The sequence below is a fragment of the Mesoplodon bidens genome (assembly GCF_964165515.1).
Source record: "Mesoplodon bidens genome assembly, chromosome: 8".
Lineage (NCBI taxonomy): Eukaryota > Metazoa > Chordata > Mammalia > Artiodactyla > Ziphiidae > Mesoplodon > Mesoplodon bidens.
The window spans coordinates 92,432,288-92,454,428 of NC_138165.1; the positions used below are offsets into that span (position 1 = coordinate 92,432,288).

Here is a 22,141-nt window from a genome sequence, read left to right on the forward strand (position 1 = left end):
TGGTATCTTAGATCCAAACTCTTTTGGAAGTGGAAGCAGAAAGGCTATTTAAGAAATAAATCAGCATAAAATGTCATTGAGAGGGAAAATATTTAGGATACCTTTTTTTGGTACTTATATTTTCAGAAGTGCATTTGCTCCTGAAAGGACATGAATACCATGGGAAGGGTTCAGTCACTTCTTGTTACTCAGGTTTATCAACGTGGTCCACACAATTGTGTGGAACCTGTTGGCTGTGTTTCACCATAAACCTGAAGGAAAGGGAAGCGTATGTAGCTCACCCTTCCCCTGTGTGCACCAGCTCTCGGGGGAGGACTGGGGCAGGTCCAGCCCCTGCAGGTTGCATTTTCCAGGCTCCCACAGCTACTAGCTTCCTACTGGGTTCAGCCAGTGTGAGAGATTGGTGGGAAGTAAGGAAGGAGGGAGAAGCCAGGATATTTCTCTTTTTCCTTTACCGAGTAGGGCAGCAGCTCCAAGTCCTCCACGGTTTTGGCTCCCATAGGACAGGCCCCTGAGCTTTAGTTATACCCCCTCTCATTTCTTTTCTGCTCTGTTCTTTTTTCCTCCACAGTGCCGGGGTGCTAGGAGCTTCTTGCTGTTCCTAATCTCTGGGTTACAGCACCCATTCTCAGTTGGCTTAATACTTCTTTATCACCTGTGTAACAGTTGCCTGCATTAAATTTCCTGGTTATATATTCAGTGATTTCTGTTCTTCTGGTTGGACCCTGGCCAATAATAAACAGAGCCTCTAACCACAATGGCCAATTTATATCCTATAGTAAAGAGACACAAGGAAGCTTCTTTTTGACAGATTTCTGTTTCTGTAACCTTTATTAAAACACAGACTTGTTTTCTTACCAGGCAAGTGTTTCTTGTTAAGTTTTTGCTTTAAAACAGTGATTGTAATTTACATGTGGATTTAATTGGCGGCAGACTGGACTGCTTGCTTAGATTTTTATTTGCTGCTGATAGATGTTATTCCTTTTAATTCTCTTAATGACTGACCTGATCATATACTTATTTGATTTAAATGCTTGATCTTTATTGTCACCTTATTTTGTTTTATAAGTGTGCCATTGGCTATGTAAACTGTTCGACATTTAAAAATGATTTAACTGCTGACATCTGCAAAATGTGCACCTGTTCAATAAGTAAAATTCTCATAAGGCGTTGATTGAGATCATGAGAAGAATTAAACTGTGAAACATCCTGAATGATGCCTGGGCTCAGCAAAATCATTTGAGATGGTTTTCCAGTCCTTTATATATAATGCATGACAGCTGAATGAACCTACTGCTCTTTTGGCTCTGTACAATGGAGGGAAAAAACCCACAACAAATGACTTCCTTTCACTTCGTTGGAAACATCTCTGCAGAGAACAGAGGGAATAAGTAAATGTTAAGTCAGAAGCCAACAAGCACATGGCCCCAGATGTTTGTGACTGCAGCAAGAAGGGAGATGACTCATTTTGTAGGACTTTGGAAGGTGTTGAATGTTTTCTCTAAAGAGATTAAACAAGGAAACACTGCCATTTTCCCTTACATAACACTTTGGAATCTTGATAACATTTTAATATAACATTAGGGTATTATTATGTTGACTCATTTTATGTATCGACAATCTGTACTCCTGTCAGGTGCTGGGTTAATATATAATGTCCCTATTATAAACCTCAAAATCCAGAACAGAAACTTTTGAAATCCAGAATAGACATCTTGTTTTTGAAAACTTCTTGAGATAAATGACAGCCTTTGCCTGACCTGGTATCCTAAGATGGATGGCCTTTCCAATGGCCATTTTTTATTTTATCTGCTAATGAGTATTACTGAGCCTCTGACTAATTCTGAAAAGCATTTTGGTGAATTATAATTAGGGCTGTGATTTACTGAGTATGAACACTGACAGGCCATTCCTTAGGCCTATAATTGATGTAGAAGCAGAGAAAAGCACCCTGATGATCAGCATTTCCTGTATGAGGAGCAGGAGAAAAGGGGGAGTCAAAGTAGATTATTTTTTTAGCCATTTCTGCGTTTTACGTTTATTAAAAATGGCAGGGAAATGCCACCAAAGTTTGTATGAGAGGTCCCTTATCCACATCTCATTCTGATATTCAGTATATTAAAGTATCATCCAGCACATCTATTCACTGGTGTTAAATGATTCATTATAGTCAGTGAACCACAAAATAGTCTAGGTAGAGGGACAGAATTCAGAATTATGGGCCAGACGCACAGGCCATGTAACTGAGTATTCCTAGAAGGGCAAAATCTGGTTCTGTGTATTCATTGGATTTATTAGAAGTTTGGATATGTTTATCTAGTACCTGCATTCCTGAACCTTCTGGAGGAAAGAACAGAACAGTCTAACATGTAAATAAGAAAAGTAAATCCAGATAGGCCTGCAAATACATAAGGACTTCATTCTTAAATGGAAACTGGGTATTGAGACTCCTACTTCTTTTCTTTGTATGTTTTCTTTTCCATACTGTTATTGCACATGGATTATTGGCTTTGCACTTGCTTTATTTTAGTTTCTTTTGAATATTTTTTTCTATAAGATGGCAACTGTGTGTGTGTGTGTGTATGTATTCCATCATATTTCAAGATAAAAATGGGTCTGGAAGCTGTGTTTTTTGCGAAGCAATTCAGCAGTCTCTAGTTGTTTCACGGGTTCCTGGGTGTAAGGACACCCAAAGTTTCGTCCTTAATCTTTTGTGCTCATTATACTCTTTTCCTTGCAGAATTTATATAATAATTATACATAATATTATTTATGTAATACTTTATAACACAGTAGACAATTCTCCTCTTCAAATAATTTCTTCTCTCAGTATCTGTGTTGCCTTACCCTCCTTTTCCCTGTCTCCTTGACCATTCCTTCTTGGCCTCCTTTGTCAGCTCCCTTGCCGCTGTACAACCTCTGAACACTGCAGTTCCTAAAAGGCTTGTTCTTGAGCCCTTTTTTTCCTACACTGTCTCTGTCCTGCCACAGGCCCCTTGCACACACTGTTCGTCCTCCTTGGAACTCCCTTTCCTCCCACCTCTCCTACCTCTCCTGTCTAATTCTTCCTCCTCCTTTTTCTTCTCTACTCCTGTCCATGGACTCCATGTACTGGACCATGCGCTTTTCTCCAGATACACCCTGTGCTTTCCCACCTCTCTTCTTTTTTTTTTTTTTTTTAAATTTATTTATTTATTTTTGGCTGTGTTGAGTCTTCGCTGCTGCGTGCGGGCTTTCTCTAGTTACAGTGAGCAGAGGCTACTCTTCTTTGTGGTGCGCGGGCTTCTCACTGTGGTGGCTTCTCTTATTGCAGAGCCTAAGCTCTAGGTGCACAGGCTTCAGTAGTAGTGGCTCATGGGCTCTAGAGCACAGGCTCAGAAGTTGTGGCGCACGGGCTTAGTTGCTCCATGGCATGTGGGATCTTCCCAGACCAGGGCTCGAACCCGTGTTCCCTGCATTGGTAGGCGGACTCTCAACCACTGTGCCACCAGGGAAGTCCCCACCTCTCTTCTTTATACTTTTTGCTCACTCTGTTTTTTGCTGTCTGATAGGCAAATTCTGTTTTTCATTGCCCAGCAAAAATGCCATGTTAGTTCATGAAGCTTTCTTTTAATCACCAAAGATTTTTTAAAATTCAGAATAGTTGATATATTTCCGTACCACTCACAGCCCTCTTCACATTTACCTCCTGTTACTATTTTTTGTGTATATGTATTATATCCTCTGTTAGACTGTAGACTTCCCAAGGGTAAGGATCTTATCTTCACCTTAATTGTATCTCCTATAGAATGTAGCATAGCATTTTATATGTAGCAGTTGCACAGTAAATATGTACTAGGCTAAATTAAAATAATCACTAAATCAAGGAAAGGGAAATATTTACATTATAGCTTGCTGAGATTCCTTATTCACATTTCAAAAGAAATGAGAAACTTGGCATCTCCGGGATTACTGCCCTTGGCCTGTAAAGGCTCTTATTTGTCCACAGATATGAAATGCTGAGTGAACTTCATATCAGACTGTCTGAGAAAGCAGGCTGCTTGGGTGGTATAGGAAATATCAAACATTTCTGTTACTTCGCCTTTCCAGGCTAAAAAAGGGAGATAGCTTCTATTGCTTTGAGTTTCTTGTTGATGGTTTTCTTCTCTGCTTACTAATCAGGGTTCTATTATTTACCTTGTTTAAAAAGACCCATCCAAACATTCCTTCTCTCCTTTGAACTGTAGTTGGATATTAATTCACTGCTGCAGGATACATTGGTAAAGATTTCTGAAATTGCAGGGAAGTGTTTCTTTAATCCCTCAAGTTGGTTAAGTACTTTATTGTAATAGAGATCATAATCTCCTAGTTGGTAGAAAAGATGAAATGGTTACTGGGGATATTTTCTCTTGCTGCAAAATTATTATATTAGGAAATACTTTGTCCAGTTTTTTAATCCTTTTCACATGCTGCAGGATCCTTAGGAAATAAGTTGATGGCACCGCATTTCATGTCTTTCATAAGGCATTGAGCAATGCTCAGGTCACTGTGATTCAGTTAGTGGCCTTGAGCCTTTATAGGCAAGCCTTGAAAGTAGTTTTCATTAGTACTGCACGCACACACACTCATAACTATGAGAATGCTTGGATGAGGCCACGACGAAGGCAGACCTGCAGTCTTACAATATCTTGACCATTCAGCACAAACTGCTGAACAGCCAGCTAGCAAGCAGTTTCAGGGGACAAGTGAGAGTGAACCTTTAGGCCATGACTGTGCACATCCCCTTGGTTTGTTCCTCCACACAGATCACAAGTGTCCATTTTGATCTGCTCAGCAACTTAAGTTCCCTGATGACTTTATGCTTTTATTTTCCTCTGCTTTTATTTTATGAAGAATGTTTGTTTTTTTGTTTATGAGGTAGTCTCAAGTTGCACCCCACCTTGGAAACTATAACATTATGAATGCATTTCCTCTTCCTATAGCATTTATGATGTTGCTTGCTGACCATTATTGTTAAGTATTCATGGCTTTGTAGAGTGCTGAGTAACTTAGAGACTATTCAGATCCAGCTAAGGGCAGAAGATATGTAGCAATGATTTTCCATTCTAAAAGGATTTCATGAAATTAAGATGAGAGCTGGTCTTCTCTAATTTGACCTGTGATTAGAAGAAGATGGAGTGTCCCTGGCTTATTATTTTTCATTGTGTGACACTGTTTGACATTTATCCTGAGTGGAATTAGGGGAGGGAATAGAAGATCTGTTTTCTATGACTGTATCAGGAAAGGCAGTTTTGAAATACCCAAATGACCCCTGAATTGTGGGGGGAAAATAAAAAGCAGCAACAGCTTAGTGTTTGAAATTCCAAAAGGAACATTTAGCTATAATTCTAAGCATTTTAGAAATTTTATTTCTTGTCAAATGTCAATAAGTATTATGCAGACTTTCTAAATGTAGACTTTTGAAAGTCAGCGTTTTGCATCTCATCTTTCCTCCCCATCCACCCCCTTACAAGAAAAATGGCTTTTGTTCATATGGACCACGAGACTTTTGATCCATAACACATACTTACAAGCACACAAGAGCATACATTCTCTCTAACAAGCATCACTCAAATCAAGGAAAATAAGTTTATTTTCTTATGTTCTAGCAAGTCACCAGTTAATAAATCACATTGAGCAGTTTTTGGATACTAATGAAACACTGTATTTTATGAAGAGCATGGACTGTATCAGAGTCTTCCGGGAAGAAGCCATTCAGGTAATGCTGTCCTGTGTCCTCTTCCTAACCAGTTGGTCACCATCACAGGGGGGAGACATACAGCACCCCACAAATAGGCCTGGGCTTTGGAAATACTCATCCTCACTGGGAAGAGCAACGTATGCCAAGGAAGTAGAAATGACTAACTCATTTTGCTATTGGTGTCATTTCTGAGGAAGAATAAAGATGTGTGGGTGAGTGGGAACTTTTATCCCTGGGAGTTAGCTTTTTATTACACTCTATAGCCCTGGCTTTATGATTTCTATTTAGGGAGCCAATGAAATTTCTATTGCATTGTATTCTATTTGGCTAACTATTTTAGGGAAATGGATGGAAAAAATATAGTTGTGTAATTATTGAGAAGGATTTGATGAAGACAGAAGTAGGGATCTGAATGCCAGGAAAAAAAGACCACTGAAAATAACTCAGCACTCCTGTCCCACCTTTTGTGGGGTTTTCTGTTTGTTTTTAGTAGGAATATTAGAAAACTCATCTAAAAATCTTCCAAATTATTTCTAGGCTTTTATACATAAACTCTAGATGACAGTGGGCAAGTTGAAATTAGAAAGTATATTTTTAAAGTAAGCACGGTTGTAGTGTACATTAGTTTGTATGTGGGTGCTTATTACATATTTGCTGAGTAAATGAACAAATTACTTCTTGAATTGTTTAGGTAGTTACAAAGAATGATAAGAAAATGAGAAAATTGTTCAAATTAGAATGGAATAAAAGATTCAGAGGTAGATAATCCAAGTTCCCTACAGATAAAAAAAACAAAATTTTGGCAAAGTAGAGTCAGTATAAGACTAAGGATGACTCAGTCAGGTGGAGAAAGATTTGCTTAAATGAAAAGGTAGTGAAAATGGTTTTTTAGCACCCCTACCCCATGCCCCCCCGCCACAGGCTGGATGGAGGGTCTGATAACACTTCTTGCCACCACATGTCCTTTAGAGTACCAGGTCATTGGATTCCAAAAAAGAGAGAGAGAGAAGGAGATGGAGGAGGATCCAAAGAGACTCTAGAGACATATCTGTCAATCTTAATGACCTTTTTAAACTAAAAATGTAAAAAGAAAGTAAGTTGGGAAAATGTGACTGGTTATTTGCTCCTGTTACTAATTTTTTGTGAGTATTTTAATAAGTCGCTATATTTTAGATATTGAATACTGAAATATTTATAGATGAGCTAGTGTGATTGAAATTTGCTTCAAAACAATCCAAGGGTTGTGGGAGAAGTTGAGGGTATAGATGAAACAAGATTAGCTGACTTAACAGTTATGGAAGCCGGGTGATGGGTACACAGGCATCCCACTAAATTACTCTGTCTTTATTTGACTTTGTCTACATTAAAACTTAAAAAACGAAGTACCAGGCCACCAAAAAAGCTGTGTGGCTGTGGAAATTTCTGTGCCTTCAACAGATGGAAAGATTCTGGCTCCCAGCAAATGAAGGTGCAATTTGAAATGCCAGTTTCCCATTTACCAAAGAAGAACATTTTATATATTTTTAATAAATATGGTGGATTCTTGTATAAGTACTGCTTTGGTCTGGGGATGAATTACGTTTCTGGATGAGCTCTGACCTGCCACCTCCTCTACCTCCACATGCTACCACAGTTTTCAGAAGAGCAGCACTTTAACAGTTTCCTGAAAGCCCTTCGAGAGAAAGTGGAAGTTAAACAATTAAATCATTTCTGGGACATTGTCATCCAGGGTAAGGTGTCATTTGTCTTTTTATCCAAATGTGTACGCTATTTTTTTCTAAGTATAAATTCTAAATATAAATTATATTGTGTGATGTGTTATGTGAGGACCTGATAACTTTCCATGTGGATTTTTCCATGTGGATCTGGGAAATGCTCAGGATTCAGTGAACTAAAAATTTTGCTTAATAAGCATAAATACAAAGTGATAAGTAATAAGTAAACATATAACTCCCATCTTAAACTCGTTGTGCAGCGTGACCCTTTCAGAGATTACGCCTTCCTGTTTGATGAGTAAAGAAGCTGTGCAGGCAGACATTGCCCCCTTTCTCCGATTCTTAGACCTGTCAGTCCTGCTGGATCCACAGCACTTTCACTGACCTCCCCCATATTTTCCCCTCCTCTGCCTTTCATTGCCGTGTTCTTTGGCTTTCCATATCAGCTGACCAGCATCTTCATGCACCAAAGCCATTCAGTTCCTCACTTATTCACAGTGACCAATGCAAATTAATCGTAGAAAGAGGGCAAATCTTTCAATTTTAGGCTTGATGTTTGATTTCCGTCATGTCCTTTGCCCATTTTCTTTAACCTGACTTGATTTTCTTTCAGAACCAAAATATAAGATATTACCTATTAAAAGTACATATTATGAAAACAGTGATGTTGCAAAGTATGAAACTTTGTACTTGAAGTAGAGCCCCCCAAATTAGTTTCAACCTGTCTTTCTATGCAAATTCTGTATAAAAGGAGTTGCATTCCTATCTATCCAGCTTCTAACAGGCAGCTTTTCATCACTCAGGAAACCATTTCTCTGACAGTTAATTTTTCAGCCCTTTAACTTCTACACTGGGGAGCAAAAGCTATTAGAATAGGTGGTGAGTGGGGCTCATTCAAATCGCTTTTGTGTCTCTGCTGCCGACCCAGTAGATGAAAGAGTTTGGTTTTGGTATTTATTGAATGCCTCTAGCATATTGCTTGCTGAAAAGAAACTTGCAGGACACACACAAGATACATATTTTCTAAGAGCCTATAACCTATTGAGAGAATACACATGACCTGTGCCATTTCTAGGTGCAAGTGGATGTTAAATGCATGTGTTTTTCTAAAGCATTTCATGCATCAGCCATTTGAGGCAGAAGAAAATCTTAGGAAAAAGAGAAAACTAAAGGATAAATTTTCTATCCTTGATTTGCTCTCACTGAGCTAAAAACTCGATGTACTGTGCTAAATGATATACAAGGCCATTCATTGTAAGAGCATGTTTCCTCCTGACCTTAGCTCTCTTGCCATTCCATCAATAGCCAGTAACACTACTAGAAGTCAAAATGTCTGCAGATTCCCATATTTGGTACCTCATGGGTTGGGACCACAGTATAGTCATTCAATTTTCATTTATTTACTGAGCGCCTGCTATGTACTACATTGAGGGGACTATAAAGATGAATAAAGCACAGTCCCTACCCTAGAGAAAAGTATAATCTGTTAGGAGGGATAAAATATATACGAATAGTTATACAGGATACGATGTGATAAGAGCCATTTCAAAGGGATAAACAAACTGATCTGAGAATTCTAAAGGGGAGAGTCCATCAAGAAAGACTGCACACAGCCGGTAGCATTTGCGATGTGCCCTTCATTTTATATAAGCAAAAATAGGAGAAAGGGTAATGTAAGATGGGAGGAGCAATGTGAGTTGAGTGCCTTTAATAAAGTTTTATATTTCTTATAGAGAAGAGCGCCTTTATAGTTCTAAAAATCCCCAGTGCAAAGATGGGAGGAGGTGTGGTGGAAAGGAAGGTGGGATTGGGATTGATTCTTTGTACTTGAATTTTACTCTGTGAATTACTTTCTAGATGGAATTACTCTGATCACCAAAGATGAAGCCTCTGGAAGCTCTGTTACTGCTGAGGAAGCCAAAAAGGTATTGAGGGGTAGCTCCCTGTCTTTAGATGAATTATTGCAGTGGATATTATTTTCTTGATGCCCATTCTTTCTTTGTTGTTTTTCAAATTTCATTTATTTATTTGTTTGTTTATCTATCTATCTATCTATTTATTTATTTATTTATGGTTGCGTTGGGTCTTCGTTGCCGCGTGCAGGCTTTCTCTCGTTGCAGCGAGCAGCGGCTACTCTTCGTTGCAGAGCACGGGCTCTAGGTGTGTGGGCTTCAGTAGTTGTGGTTCGCGGGCTCTAGAGCACAGGCTCAGTAGTTGTGGCACACGGGCTTAGTTGCTCCACGGCATGTGGGATCTTCCCGGACCAGGGCTCAAACCCGTGTCCCCTACATTGGTAGGCAGATTCTTAACCACTGCACCACCAGGGAAGTCCCGATGCCCATTCTTTCTTGAAGAAGTAAAATTCTAAGGGTAACTAGATTAGTCTTTCTGGAACTCAATACCTCTATAGTTCCTGGTCCATAGTATACACCACGCTTAGCCTAGGCCCTGGTTAAGGCTAGGAAATCTATCCAGCCCAGTGATTCCCACCCAGGCCACCCGTTAGTCACCTGGGGAGCTATTTCAAAAGAAAAAATACTGATGACCGGTACCTCTCTCTCTCCCCTGAGGTTCTGTTGGTCTTAGATGGGTTTGGGGCATGATTTTGAGTTTTTAAAGCCCCTCAGATGATTGTGAACAAGGTAGAACAGTAGTGGTATTCTAACATAAGGCATATCTAGGTCTTTATGGTAGAACACCCCATGAATGCAGACCCCATGATCTTCACATTGACACAAATGGTCAATATGCTTGGTGTCTTCCTGCTTGATGTATGAGCATTGAATCTGATTTCAGTTACGAGTCAAAGACATAGCTATTTAGCTCAGTAGTCTTTCATTGTACCTCAGATTTGTGATGAAAGTTTAATGAAATTCAATTGAGTAGCTCAAAGTATATGGTTCGTAGCATTCAGTGTCACTTATAGTGACTGGTTGACCCGGCCCTGCTAGTACCACGCCTGGCAGCTGTCAGTTATGTGCTAAGCCTGTGCTGTTTGCTAGCCCTCTAGAAACGCCAACAGCTGGTTACAAGGCAGTAGAAGGAAACACTGGAGACTCAAAAATTAACTACCAAGCTAAGGGAGAGTTTGGTCTGGGACTGGTGGACAGTAATCTAAGGAAATGGCAGAAACAAGGCTGGAGATGTTCATCTACAGCTAAATTCAGGCCAAATGTTAAATACCTTGAATTTTCAGCTCAATAAATGCACTTGGCAAAAACCATAATATTGTTTGGCAGAGGAGTTAGAGTATACAAGGATTTTTATTAAGCACTTCGCCTGGCAAAAGCATTTTGTTAAAGAACAGATATGGCCCCTGCTTTCAGGAAGTAAGATCCCAGAATTTAAACAGCATACTCCATGTTGTCTTCTTAGATAAGCTGCCCACGGCCCTGGATCCTGGGATAGGAAGAGCCTGGGCGAACGGAGGCCAAGCCCTCTGCACTGTTAACCACAGTCCCCACGAGGGTTACGTCCAGTGAGGCATACATAGTAGATGAATATTTATGAAGTACGATTACGCAGAGGCCTTTTTTTGCTTAATTTTAAACTTCATAGTAAGCACCAGTTAATGAAGGTTTCCAGATACTTGAGGTGCTCAAGTAGGAGCAGCCATTTTCAGAGGAAGGACGTGAGGAATTCTGCCTCCTCGCCGCTACCAGGTTGGGATTAGGAGGCCACACGGACTGCTATATAAGAGTAGAAAACATCACTCGTCTTGTTAAATGTCTTTTGGCTAGATGGGCTGATGTTAGGGCCTAGTTAAAGTGAAGCTATCAATCCTCATGCTTCAACGGGAAATAATTGAATTTTTAAACCTGTATAAGCTCAATAAAGCAATCATGTTAAAAAGGATTAAAAAAAAAAAGCATACTCCAAGATGCTGATTATTGTCTCAGAAGGGGTTCAATGGTGTCAGTACCCCCTTCTGCCACAGTCAGGACTGAGTACCTTGGACTTCAGAGTGCCGCTTAACTGGTTCTATTTCTATTTGTTATTTTATACAATGGCATGATAATCTTTCCCCCTTGAACTAGGATGCATCATTCAGGACTCTCCGGAGAGACAGAACCAATAGAATGCATGTGTGTCTGTGTGTGTGTATGTATGGGGGTGGTGGGGACTGATTTATTTTAAGGAATTGGCTCACACAGTTGTTGGGGCTGGCAAATCTGAAATTTGTAGAGCAGGCCAGCAAGTTGGAAATTCAGGCAGGATTTCTCTATTACAGTCCAGAGGCAGAATTCCTTCAACTGATTGGATGAGGCCTACCAACATTACCAAGGATAACCTTCTTTACTTAAAGTCAGCTGATTGTAAATTTTAGTCTCATTTACAAAATACCTTCACAGAAACCTCTAGACTAGTGTTTGACACAGCAGCTGGTCACCATAGTGTAGCCAAGTTGACACATAAAATCACATAGGGTGAAAGCTTATCAATCAGTTTTTGCCAAACAGGTAAAATAAGTCAAGGCAAATAATTTTAGTCATTGCATTAAAAAAAAAAAAAACCTATCATCTAGGTGAGAGTTGAGTACACATTACAGTTTTGGGAGGAAGAGGAAAGCACTGACCTTAAAAAGGTAGTTGTTCCTCCCAGCAGTACCTCTTAACCAAAGGTGTCACAGCTAAGTGACTTCAGAAAATTAGAAAAGAAAGAAATCTAGGAAGGGATAGTGTGCTGCTTGCAAATGTCTGGGGCTTAGTCTTTGTTGCAAATGCAGTATCATCTTTGGAATTTAAGGGCACAGAGCCTAACCATCAGGAATTTTAATGTCTGGTAATGAAGCTGCAGAGAGGAGTTTCAGTTAAGACTAGATATGGGCTGGTGTCCTTACGTGATTTTATATCAACAGAACTGATTTCAGTTGGTTGCGGTTTAAGACAACTCTGAAAACATCATCATGTTTGAATAGGAAGAAAACATGGTAAACACAGCAGAGTGGAGCCCATTGTTGTGATTCACCTTCAGCACACACTCTGTCCTGTCTGACTTGCAGTTATGCTTTTGTGTCTGCTTCAGTATCACATGAACCTTCATTTTTTTTCAGAATGAAAACTTAATCCTTTATATTAAAAATATTTTTAAATGGCACCTGTTGATTTTTGGAGAGAAATGTGGAAGGGAAAGTGTACATACAGATGATAATGGGGAGAATTAGTGAGATTCTGGCTCAAGGAAGTTGATTCCTTGTGGTTTTAATAGTAGAGACATGCTTCAGCTTTTTCCCTTAGGTAAGTTATGGAAGTGTAATCACTTTTGGCCATACACTAAAATATTCATTTACATTTTCTTCAAAGCAAGTGTTTTTATTTATTTATTTAAACTTAATTGTTTTTTTTTTTTTTTTGGCTGCATTGGGTCTTCGTTGCTGCACACGGGCTTTCTCTAGTTGCGGCGAGCGGGGGCTACTCTTCATTGCAGTACGTGGTCTTCTTACTGCAGTGGCTTCTCTTGTTGCAGAGCACAGGCTCTAGGCGCGTGGGCTTCAGTAGTTGTGGCACGCGGGCTTAGTAGTTGTGGCTCGCGGGCTCTAGAGCGCAGGCTCAGTAGTTGTGGCACACGGGCTTAGTTGCCCCGCAGCATGTGTGATCTTCCCGGACCAGGGCTCAAACCCGTGTCCCCTGCATTGGCAGGCATATTCTTAACCACTGCACCACCAGGAAAGTCCCAAAGCAAGTGTTAAGTTTGGCCACTTACCAAATAATCATTTAAGGAAACTTGGCTGTAATCAGAGATTGGAGAACAATCCTCATAGTCCATTAAAATTCTTTCAAGATATTTACCATAAATTATTTAAAGTTAGCAACTGTCACATTATTGCTATTAAATGTTGATGATTTGAAAGGAAATAATTATTCAGGATGTCCATTTTAAATGAAAATTAAATCATAACTTTACACTTGTACGTCTTAAGGAGAGCTGTTTCCCTCCAGTGTATTCTAGAAATATGTGGATTTTGTGATTCTTTGAGAAATATAGGTACGTCAGCCTTGCTGCAGAAATAGAAAGTTCTTTCATGACAAGCGTAGACAGTCACTTTTCTTTTCAATAACTGATACCTCTTTCATTTCGAAGCCTAGACATAAATATTACCCCTCTTTTTCATTCATGTTTATTGTCATAACCTGTGAATTCTTTCATTTAACTTTTCTGTTTCTAGTTTTTATTGTTGTACATGCCATTAATGTTTGATGTTTGATAAGGTCTTTTATATTTTTTTCTCCAGCTTTATTTTATTTATTTATATTTATTGAGTTAACATTGGTTTATAACATTATGTAAATTTCTATGTACAACATTATATTTCGACTTCTGTATACACTACAGCATGCTCGCCACCAAAAGTTTAGTGTCCGTTCATCCCCATACAGTTGACCCCCTCTGCCCATTTCGCCCTCCCCTCATGCCTTCCCTTCTGGTAACCACCACTCTATTCTCTGTATCTGTGTGTTTGTTTTTGTTTAGTTTGGTTTGTTCATTTATCTTGTTTTGTTTTTGTTTTATATTCCACATATGAGTGAAATCATACACTATTTGTCTTTCTCTATCTGACTTATTTCTCTTAGCATAATACTCTCAAGGTCCATCATTCAAAAAGATATATACACTTCTTTGTTCACCGCAGCATTATTTACAATAACCAAGATATGGAAAAAACCTCAGTGCCCATCGTTGATGAATGGATAAAGGTGTGGTATACATATGCAATGGAATACTCCTTAGCCATGAAAAGATGGAAATCCTGCCATTTGCGACAACATGGATGGGCCTTGATAGCTCCTGTGCACCCTTCCTCCATCAGCTCATTTCACAGGGCGTGGCTCTGTGGTGGGTAGGAGGTGTGCCTGTTTATCCTGGCACATTCCAGGAGCATCTGGGAACCACAGTCAGTGAGAGACCTGGACTTATGAAAGGTCGCGATAAGCTGATTCTTCACTTGAAGTTTATCTTCTTTATTTAAACAAAAAAAAGCTTCTTTTAAGTTTTTCCTACTAACCTGCGTTAGAGTTCGAACAGTGGTTCTCAGCCAAGGGTGATTTTGCTCCCCAGGAGACACTGCCATTGTCCAGAGGTTCTGGGTGGTCACAGCAGGCGGTGTGCTACTGCCGCCTAGTAGGTGCAGGCCCCCACAGCAAAGGGTGCTGCTGCTGAGAAGCCCGGGGCGACAAGAACTGAAACAGGTCAGAGCCTTGACTAAGGCGGAGGACACTGGCTTAAGTTGTGTAGAAGTGTATTCAGCTGGAACGGATCCTCATGATCTCCTAGCTGAGTTTTTATTTCTTAAAACTGAAAGCTGACAAGAAAGCCTGATAGATAAAACAGAGAAAGGTGATGCTTCTCACTCGATGGGCCGTGGGAGTGGCAAATTGGGGTGACCCATGCCCACGGGACTTGGAAGAACCCTCACGATCTCAAGGAACAGACCCTGAAAAATACTGATCTAGTCCAAACTCCTTATTTTATATATGAAGAAACTTAGGGCTGAGACGTAAAATGATGTGTCTGAGATCTCATAGTAAGTCACTGGCCAGGAATCCAGTTGTTGGACTGACTCCCAGTCCTCCATTCTTTTTACTCCATATTAAGAGCACAGAGGGGAAAGAGGATTTCTTCCCATGGCTTTGGAATATTGTTTCTTATGGGATTCCAGGATGCCGAGCTATGTCTAAACAATCATTTGATACAAAATCTATAGGGGAGAAAGCGTCATTTTAGCACTTGTTTTCCTTATAGCTGCCTAATCTAGCCTTCTTTTTTGTTGTTGACATTTATTGATTTTTCCATCGTAGCATCACAGATGCTCAAAGCTTAGTGATCTGGTCATTTTCTAGATGCAGTTTAGAGATGTGAAGTTGACTTTCTCAGTGTCTCACAACAACTTCATGGCTAGCTGAATTGCCTAGAGCCCAGACCCTGGATTCCTACTATAGTCATCTCCATGCCTCCACCTTAGAATGCCACCAGCTGCATGTACATAAAGAAAAGAGGCTCATGCTCCCTCTTTCAAAAGAGATCTCCAAAACCTTGTGAAGGATTATAAGATAAAATTTAAGAATCATTTCTTGAGAACAATTTTCTCTAACTGCTGGCCACTGTTGGACTCCATGACATTTTTCTTTGCTCTTTTCCACTTTCCTTTTCTGCCTTAAATCCCTAGTGTAGTTGTTCTGTATGTTAGTATGAGAAAAGCGATAATTAAAATATCACAGTGTTACCTTATATTTGTTTAGAGCTTGATACTTTTAAGATACAATTTAAAATTTTTTTGAGGTGGAACATACAGTAAATGCACAAATCTTAAATGTGTACACTGATAAATTCTTACATGCTCATATATCTGAGTACCCACCACCCAGATCAAAATAAAGAGCATTTCCAACACCTCAGAAGGCTCCCTGATGACATCTGTCACTTGAGAGTCATTTTGCCTGTCTTAACCTTCACATAATTGGAATCATGCCTTTTATGATTCATCCATGGTGTTAAAATTGTTCATTCTTTATTATAGCTAGGTAGTATTCGCTTTTATGGCTGTACCACAATTTATTCATCCATTCTCCTAATGATAGACATTTGATTGTTTCCAAACTTTGGGAATTGTGAATAAAAATGCTGTGGGTATTCTTATACCTCTCATTTGGTAGACATGTATTGGGTATATTCCTAGGAATTGGAACATAAAATCTACAGTACCACAAAGCATTTTTGTATACTTTATTTTACCTGAGAAGCAATACAACCCCATGAAATAGATAGGGTCAGTAGTAGTAGTCCCATCTTATTTTTGAGGAAGAGTAGTTATAGAGAGGCCAGGTGGCTTGCCCAGGGTTACTGAGGAACGGGCAGTGCTTAGGTTATGGTTCTTTCCTCCACACTAGTTTGCAGGATTTCTCTGCTGCACTGTATTGCCTTTATAGCATGAAAATAGCATTAATGAAACCTAAGTGTGTGTCATTTTAGACAAAATACATGCGAGCAGATTTTCATTCTTCCTGATGCTTTTGTGTATCTGGATTATGGGTGATTCTTTGGAATCACCTGATGGTGTTGGAATAAGCCCGGTGGAAGCCATGTGTTTTCAATTTGGGGATTGGTAAGGGTCTGAGGACAAGCTGATTTTTAGTTTTTAGTCTTATGGAGGAATAGGACTGGAAGCTTCTATATAGAGGTTATTGATGCAGTTTCTCTGCTTGTGGCCAGGATTGTATTTCGGTGTACCTGAGAAGTAGCAGTTTATCCATTTCATAAAGATCTCCAAGTAAGGAGGTTCTTTCTTGGTAACCCCAAGTAAGTGAAGTGGGTTTGAGGATGGAGGACTGTGTCACACAACTGTTCTTTCTGTTTATTCTCTGCTTTTTCAGCATATTGCAGAGAGAAAGAACATAAGAAAAGTCAAGAGTTGACTTGTGCCCCTTTTGGCTGTGTTCAGAGAACCTGTTGCTTTTATTGAGAAAACAGGCCAGTCGAATTCTCTGCTTTATCTCTAGCTTCCCTGTCACTGCACAGCCTGGAAATTACTTGTAGTTAAAAACTTTGATGGTAAGGAGTGATATGATATGGGTAAGAGATCAGCCTCGCCTGGGGCTTTGGGGAGGATAATGGATGGCAGCCCAGCTTTTAGCTGTAATTTGCTTGAGCAGAAATGTGAAGCAGATCTGTCAGGAAATCAGTTGCAGATGTTTAGCACTTGATGGAAATGGAAGTTTGCTGCCGTTCCTTTCTTCCTAGAGCTTGGCCTCATCTCAGAGACATGCCATTTGTGTTTAATTATATATACCATGGTCATACTGTGCAGACAGTCCTATCTTCATCTATCCTATAATTGCAGTGTGAAAGGGGCTTTTGCAGGTGAGGAAGGAATGGGAATTAGAGCTCTTAGAGGCTGTGTGCCAAAAAACATTAGGAATTTTCTAGATTCATCAATAAATACCTACCATGTATCAGGTTTCTAAGGGATGATAAAAGATATACTGGACTACAGAAACACTGAGACCATGGAGCTTGTGTTTGAAGGTGCCGATCGATTGTAGCCCCCCAGAGGCATATGGTAAGACACAGCTCTACCTTTTATTCACTTCTCACCAGCTGGATAAGTCTTTGTCCTTTGCGCTGGTATTCTTGCTGCAGGGAAAACCATGTGGGGGTTAATGATCGTGAGTAGGAGAGGAAAGGAACAAAATAAAAAATATTTTTTAATATTGATAATAATTAGAATCATAAGTAAAGATTAATTTGGGAATCTGAGAGCAGGGTTTAAGCTTTAGACGTAAACCATATGCAAATACAGTGTGAATTTCTTATTCATGTATCTCTATGTGGCCCTCAGATATCTTTATTAAAAATCAACCAGAATAGGGCTTCCCTGGTGGCACAGTGGTTGAGAGTCCGCCTGCCAATGCAGGGGACATGGGTTCGTGCCCCGGTCCGGGAAGATCCCACATGCCGCAGAGCGGCTGGGTCCATACCGCAAAAAAAAAAAAAAAAATCAACCAGAATAGGGCTTCCCTAGTGGCGCAGTGGTTGAGAGTCCGCCTGCCGATGCAGGGGACATGGGTTCGTGCCCCGGTCCAGGAAGATCCCACATGCCGCAGAGCGGCTGGGCCCGTGAGCCATGGCCGCTAAGCCTACGCGTCCGGAGCCTGTGCTCCGCAGCGGGAGAGGCCACAGCAGTGAGAGGCCTGCGTACCGCAAAAAAAAAAGAAAAAAAAAAATCAATCAGAATAAATAGAATTAATGATATGGATGCTGCGTTACAGTTCTGTTCCAGGCTGTGTGCCCACTGCTAGCATTTTCTGTCCCCTAAACCATACATAGATGCCCAACGCTGAACACAGTCCAGTTCAGGGTCAACAGAGGGCTATGGAAAGATTTGTAAATGTCCTTAGAAGAAGAAAAATTCCTTAAGCTCTCAATCAAAATTGAAATTAATGAATGATGAGACGGTTTTGACTGAGGAGGAAAAAGTCCAGGAGGGATGTTGAGTCAAAAACAAACTATCAGGGACCTCCCTGTCGGGGCAGTGGTTAAGAATCCGCCTGCCGATGCAGGGGACACGGGTTCAAGCCCTGGGCCAGGAAGATCCCACATGCCACGGAGCAACTAAGCCCGTGCGCCACAACTACTGAGCCTGTGCTCTAGAGCCTGAGAGCCACAACTACTGAAGCCCACGCACCTAGAGCCCGTGCTCCGCAACAAGAGAAGCCAGTGCAATGAGAAGCCCGTGCACCGCAACGAAGAGTAGCCCCCATTCGCTGCAGCTAGAGAAAGCCTGCGCACAGCAATGAAGGCCCAACACAGCCAAAAATAAATTAATTAATTAAAAACAAACAAACAAACAAAAACCTGTCATGGCCATGTCCAAGGTGCTAACAAGGCCTATTTATAGATCTTAGGTTTCCGAGGCCTCCATTATATCCATTGTACCATAGAAATCACAGGGATATATAGGGAAAGCGGTTCTTGCCATGCTTTCATGTCGAGAAAGTGAGGAAAGTGTATATGAGTACACCTTTCCTTCTTGGGTGGAGCTACTACAGGAGCAAGTGGGCCGAAAGGCTCGCTCACTGCCTGCAGGCTCCATGCACACTGACCCTGAGGGATGCTTGCCAGGAGAGGCGTGCCTCACCTCCCACCTCCCCTTTTAAAAACACTCACTCCTGCAGCCTTGTCTCTGCCACCATGTTATGTACTTACGCTACAAGAAGATCAACTCTGGTGTGAGGATGGATAAGTGGTTCATAGAAACTAGCTCTTAGATGCAGTTACCACACACCTAAAAGGATAAGAGTCCCCACTGCTGTCTCTTGGAGGGACAGGATGGAGGGCAGGAATGTTCAGATAGTCTTCAAGGGCACTCACTGCCCTTTTAAAATCTGAGTTGCATTCCTAGATCCTTGCAAACTTCAATTCAGGGCCCTTGCTTTTCTACCTATCTGCCTTTTAGAAGTTCCAAGTCTAGAACACTGATGCTAAGCAGAAGTGTACACTAGAAGTTTTCTCATCCACCTTCCTGTTTTCAAACAATTTCTAACAGAAATTTAAAGATTGCCAGAAAAAGAATTGAACAGTCTCCCAAGCTCACCCAGTTTTGTGTTTCACATCTCTAAAAGAAGTCCTTCCTTTTACCTTTCTTGTCCTCAGTGAAATTGAGGAGTAGATGGTTATAATCTTGAAGTCCAGACACTTGATTCTTAATGCTCTCTTCAAAAGAGGCAGAGACATGCTGGTTTGGGGTGTTTGGTTCTTTTCTGAACCCTCATGAGCCCACATGCCCCCTGTGGAAGCAGAAGTGGGAATATCTGCTGTCCTCGGTGCCTGATGTAGGACCCTCCGCATGCTCACTGCCTTGGCGAGCCGTGTCATTTCCTCCCTCTCGTCAAGAACTTTCTCTGTGACTAGTTAGTGGACTATTCAACCTCAAAATTGGTCCTCTCATCTAGAGCCAAATGAAGGAGCGTACGTCAAGATGATGTTTCTTTTGGGCCATTTGCATCCATTCCTCCATTAAAGGAGGCAAAAACGTCCTTTTGGTATTGTGCCTGACTTCTCTTCACAGTTTCTGGCCCCCAAAGAGAATCCAGATGAAGACACAGCAGCTGTATGTGAGGAAGGTGGTGACGTGGATGATTTGGTAAGTACTTTTAATGTATAGCAGGTGTTCTAACGCTTGAACTTGCCTAAGCTGTAAATACAGCCACAAAGCCTGCTTATTATAGACTTGCTTCTTATTTTCTCTTTTTCTCTTTTTTTTTAAATAGATATTTATTGGAATATAATTGCTTCACAATACCATGCTAGTTTCTGTTGTACACCAAAGCGCATCAGCCATATGCATACACATGTCCCCATATCCCCTCCCTCTTGAGCCTCTCTCCCACCCTCCCTATCCCACCCCTCTAGGTCATGGCAAAGCACCGAGTTGATCTCCCTGTGCTATGCGGCTGCTTCCCACTGGCCAACTATTTGACATTCGGTCGTGTACATATGTCGATGCTACTCTCCCTTCGCCCCAGCTTCCCCCTCCCACCCCATGTCCTCAAGTCCATTCTCTATATCTGCATCTTTATTCCTGCCCTGCAACTAGGTTCATCAGTACCTTTTTTCTTTTTTTTTTTTTTTTTAGGTTCCATATATATGTGTTAGAATACAGTATTTGTTTTTGTCTTTCTGACTTACCTCACTCTGTATGACAAACTCTAGGTCCACCCACCTCACTACAAATAACTCAATTTCATTTCTTTTTATGGCTGAGTAATATTCCATTGTATATATGTGCCACATCTTTATCCATTCATCTGTCAATGGACATTTAGGTTGCTTCCATGTCCTGGCTATTGTAAATAGTGCTGCAGTGAACATTGTGGTACATCTCTCTTTTTGAATTATGGTTTTCTCAGGGTATATGCCCAGTAGTGGGATCGCTGGGTCATGTGGTAGTTCCATTTTTAGTTTTTTAAGGAACCTCCATACTGTTTTCCATAGTGGTTGTATCAATTTACATTCCCACCAACAGTGCAAGAGGGCTCCCTTTTCACCACACCCTTTCCAGCATTTATTGTTTCTAGATTTTTTGATAATAGCCATTCTGACGGGCGTGAGGTGATACCTCACTGTAGTTTTGATTTGCATTTCTTTAATAATTAATAATGTTGAACATCTTTTCATGCACCTCTTGGCCATATGTATGTCTTCCTTGGTGAAATGTCTGTTTAGGTCTTCCACCCATTTTTTAATTGGTTTGTTTGCTTTTTTGTTATTGAGCTGTATGAGCTGTTTGTATACTTTGTAGATTAATCCTTTGTCTGTTGTATCACTTGCAAATATTTTCTCCTATTCTGAGGGTTGTCTTTTTATCTTGTTTATGGTTTCCTTTGCTGTGCAAAAGCTTTTAAGTTTAATTAAGTCCCATTTGTTTATTTTTGTTTTTATTTCCGTTACTGTAGGAGGTGGGTCAAAAAGGATCTTGCTGTGGTTTATGTCAAAGAGTGTTTTTCCTATGTTTCCCTTTAAGAGTTTTATAGTGTCTGGTCTTACATTTAGGTCTTTAATCCATTTAGAGTTTTTTTTGTGTGTATCGTGTTAGGGAGTGTTCTAATTTCATTTTTTTACATGTAGCTGTCCAGTTTTCCCAGCACCATTTATTTAACAGGCTGTCTTTTCTCCATTGTATATTCTTGCTTCCTTTGTTGTGAATTAGGTGACCATATGTGTGTGGGTTTATCTCTGGGCTTTCTACCCTGTACCATTGATCTGTATTTCTGTTTTTGTGCCAGTACCATACTGTCTTGATTACTGTAACTTTGTGGTATAGTTTGAAGTTGGGGAGCCTGATTCCTCCGATTCCGTTTTTCTTTCTCAAGATTGCTTTGACTATTCGGGGTCTTTTGTGTTTCCATATGAATTGTAAAACTTTTTGTTCTAATGCTGTGAAGGATGCCATTAGTAGTTTGATAGGGATTGCATTGAATCTGTAGAGTGCTTTGGGTAGTATAGTCATTTTCACAATGTTGATTCTTCTAATCCAAGAACATGGTATATTTCCCCGTCTGTTTATGTCATCTTTGATTTATTTCATCAGTGTTTTATAGTTTTCCGAGTACACGTGTTTTAGGCAGGTTTATTCCTAGGTATTTTATTCTTTTTGTTGTGATGGTAAATGGGATTGTTTCCTTTATTTCTCTTTCTGGTTTTTCGTTGTTGG

At 40.4% G+C, this 22,141-nt stretch overlaps 1 protein-coding gene across 2 annotated transcripts in view; it reads left to right on the plus strand.

Annotated features, from left to right (window-relative positions):
* XRCC5 (X-ray repair cross complementing 5) overlaps window positions 1-22,141 on the plus strand; it is a 97,368-nt gene that overhangs the window by 71,430 nt on the left and 3,797 nt on the right. The window contains exons 17-20 of one of the 2 annotated variants that reach the window (XM_081243093.1): window positions 5,628-5,737; window positions 7,353-7,449; window positions 9,292-9,359; window positions 19,881-20,007. In XM_081243093.1, the coding sequence (XP_081099219.1) occupies window positions 5,628-5,737; window positions 7,353-7,449; window positions 9,292-9,359; window positions 19,881-19,910 (305 nt within the window). In that variant the 3' untranslated portion in view covers window positions 19,911-20,007. Of the gene's footprint in view, window positions 1-5,627; window positions 5,738-7,352; window positions 7,450-9,291; window positions 9,360-19,880; window positions 20,072-22,141 lie in introns of those variants that run through there. The other variant, XM_081243092.1, reaches the window with a different exon arrangement.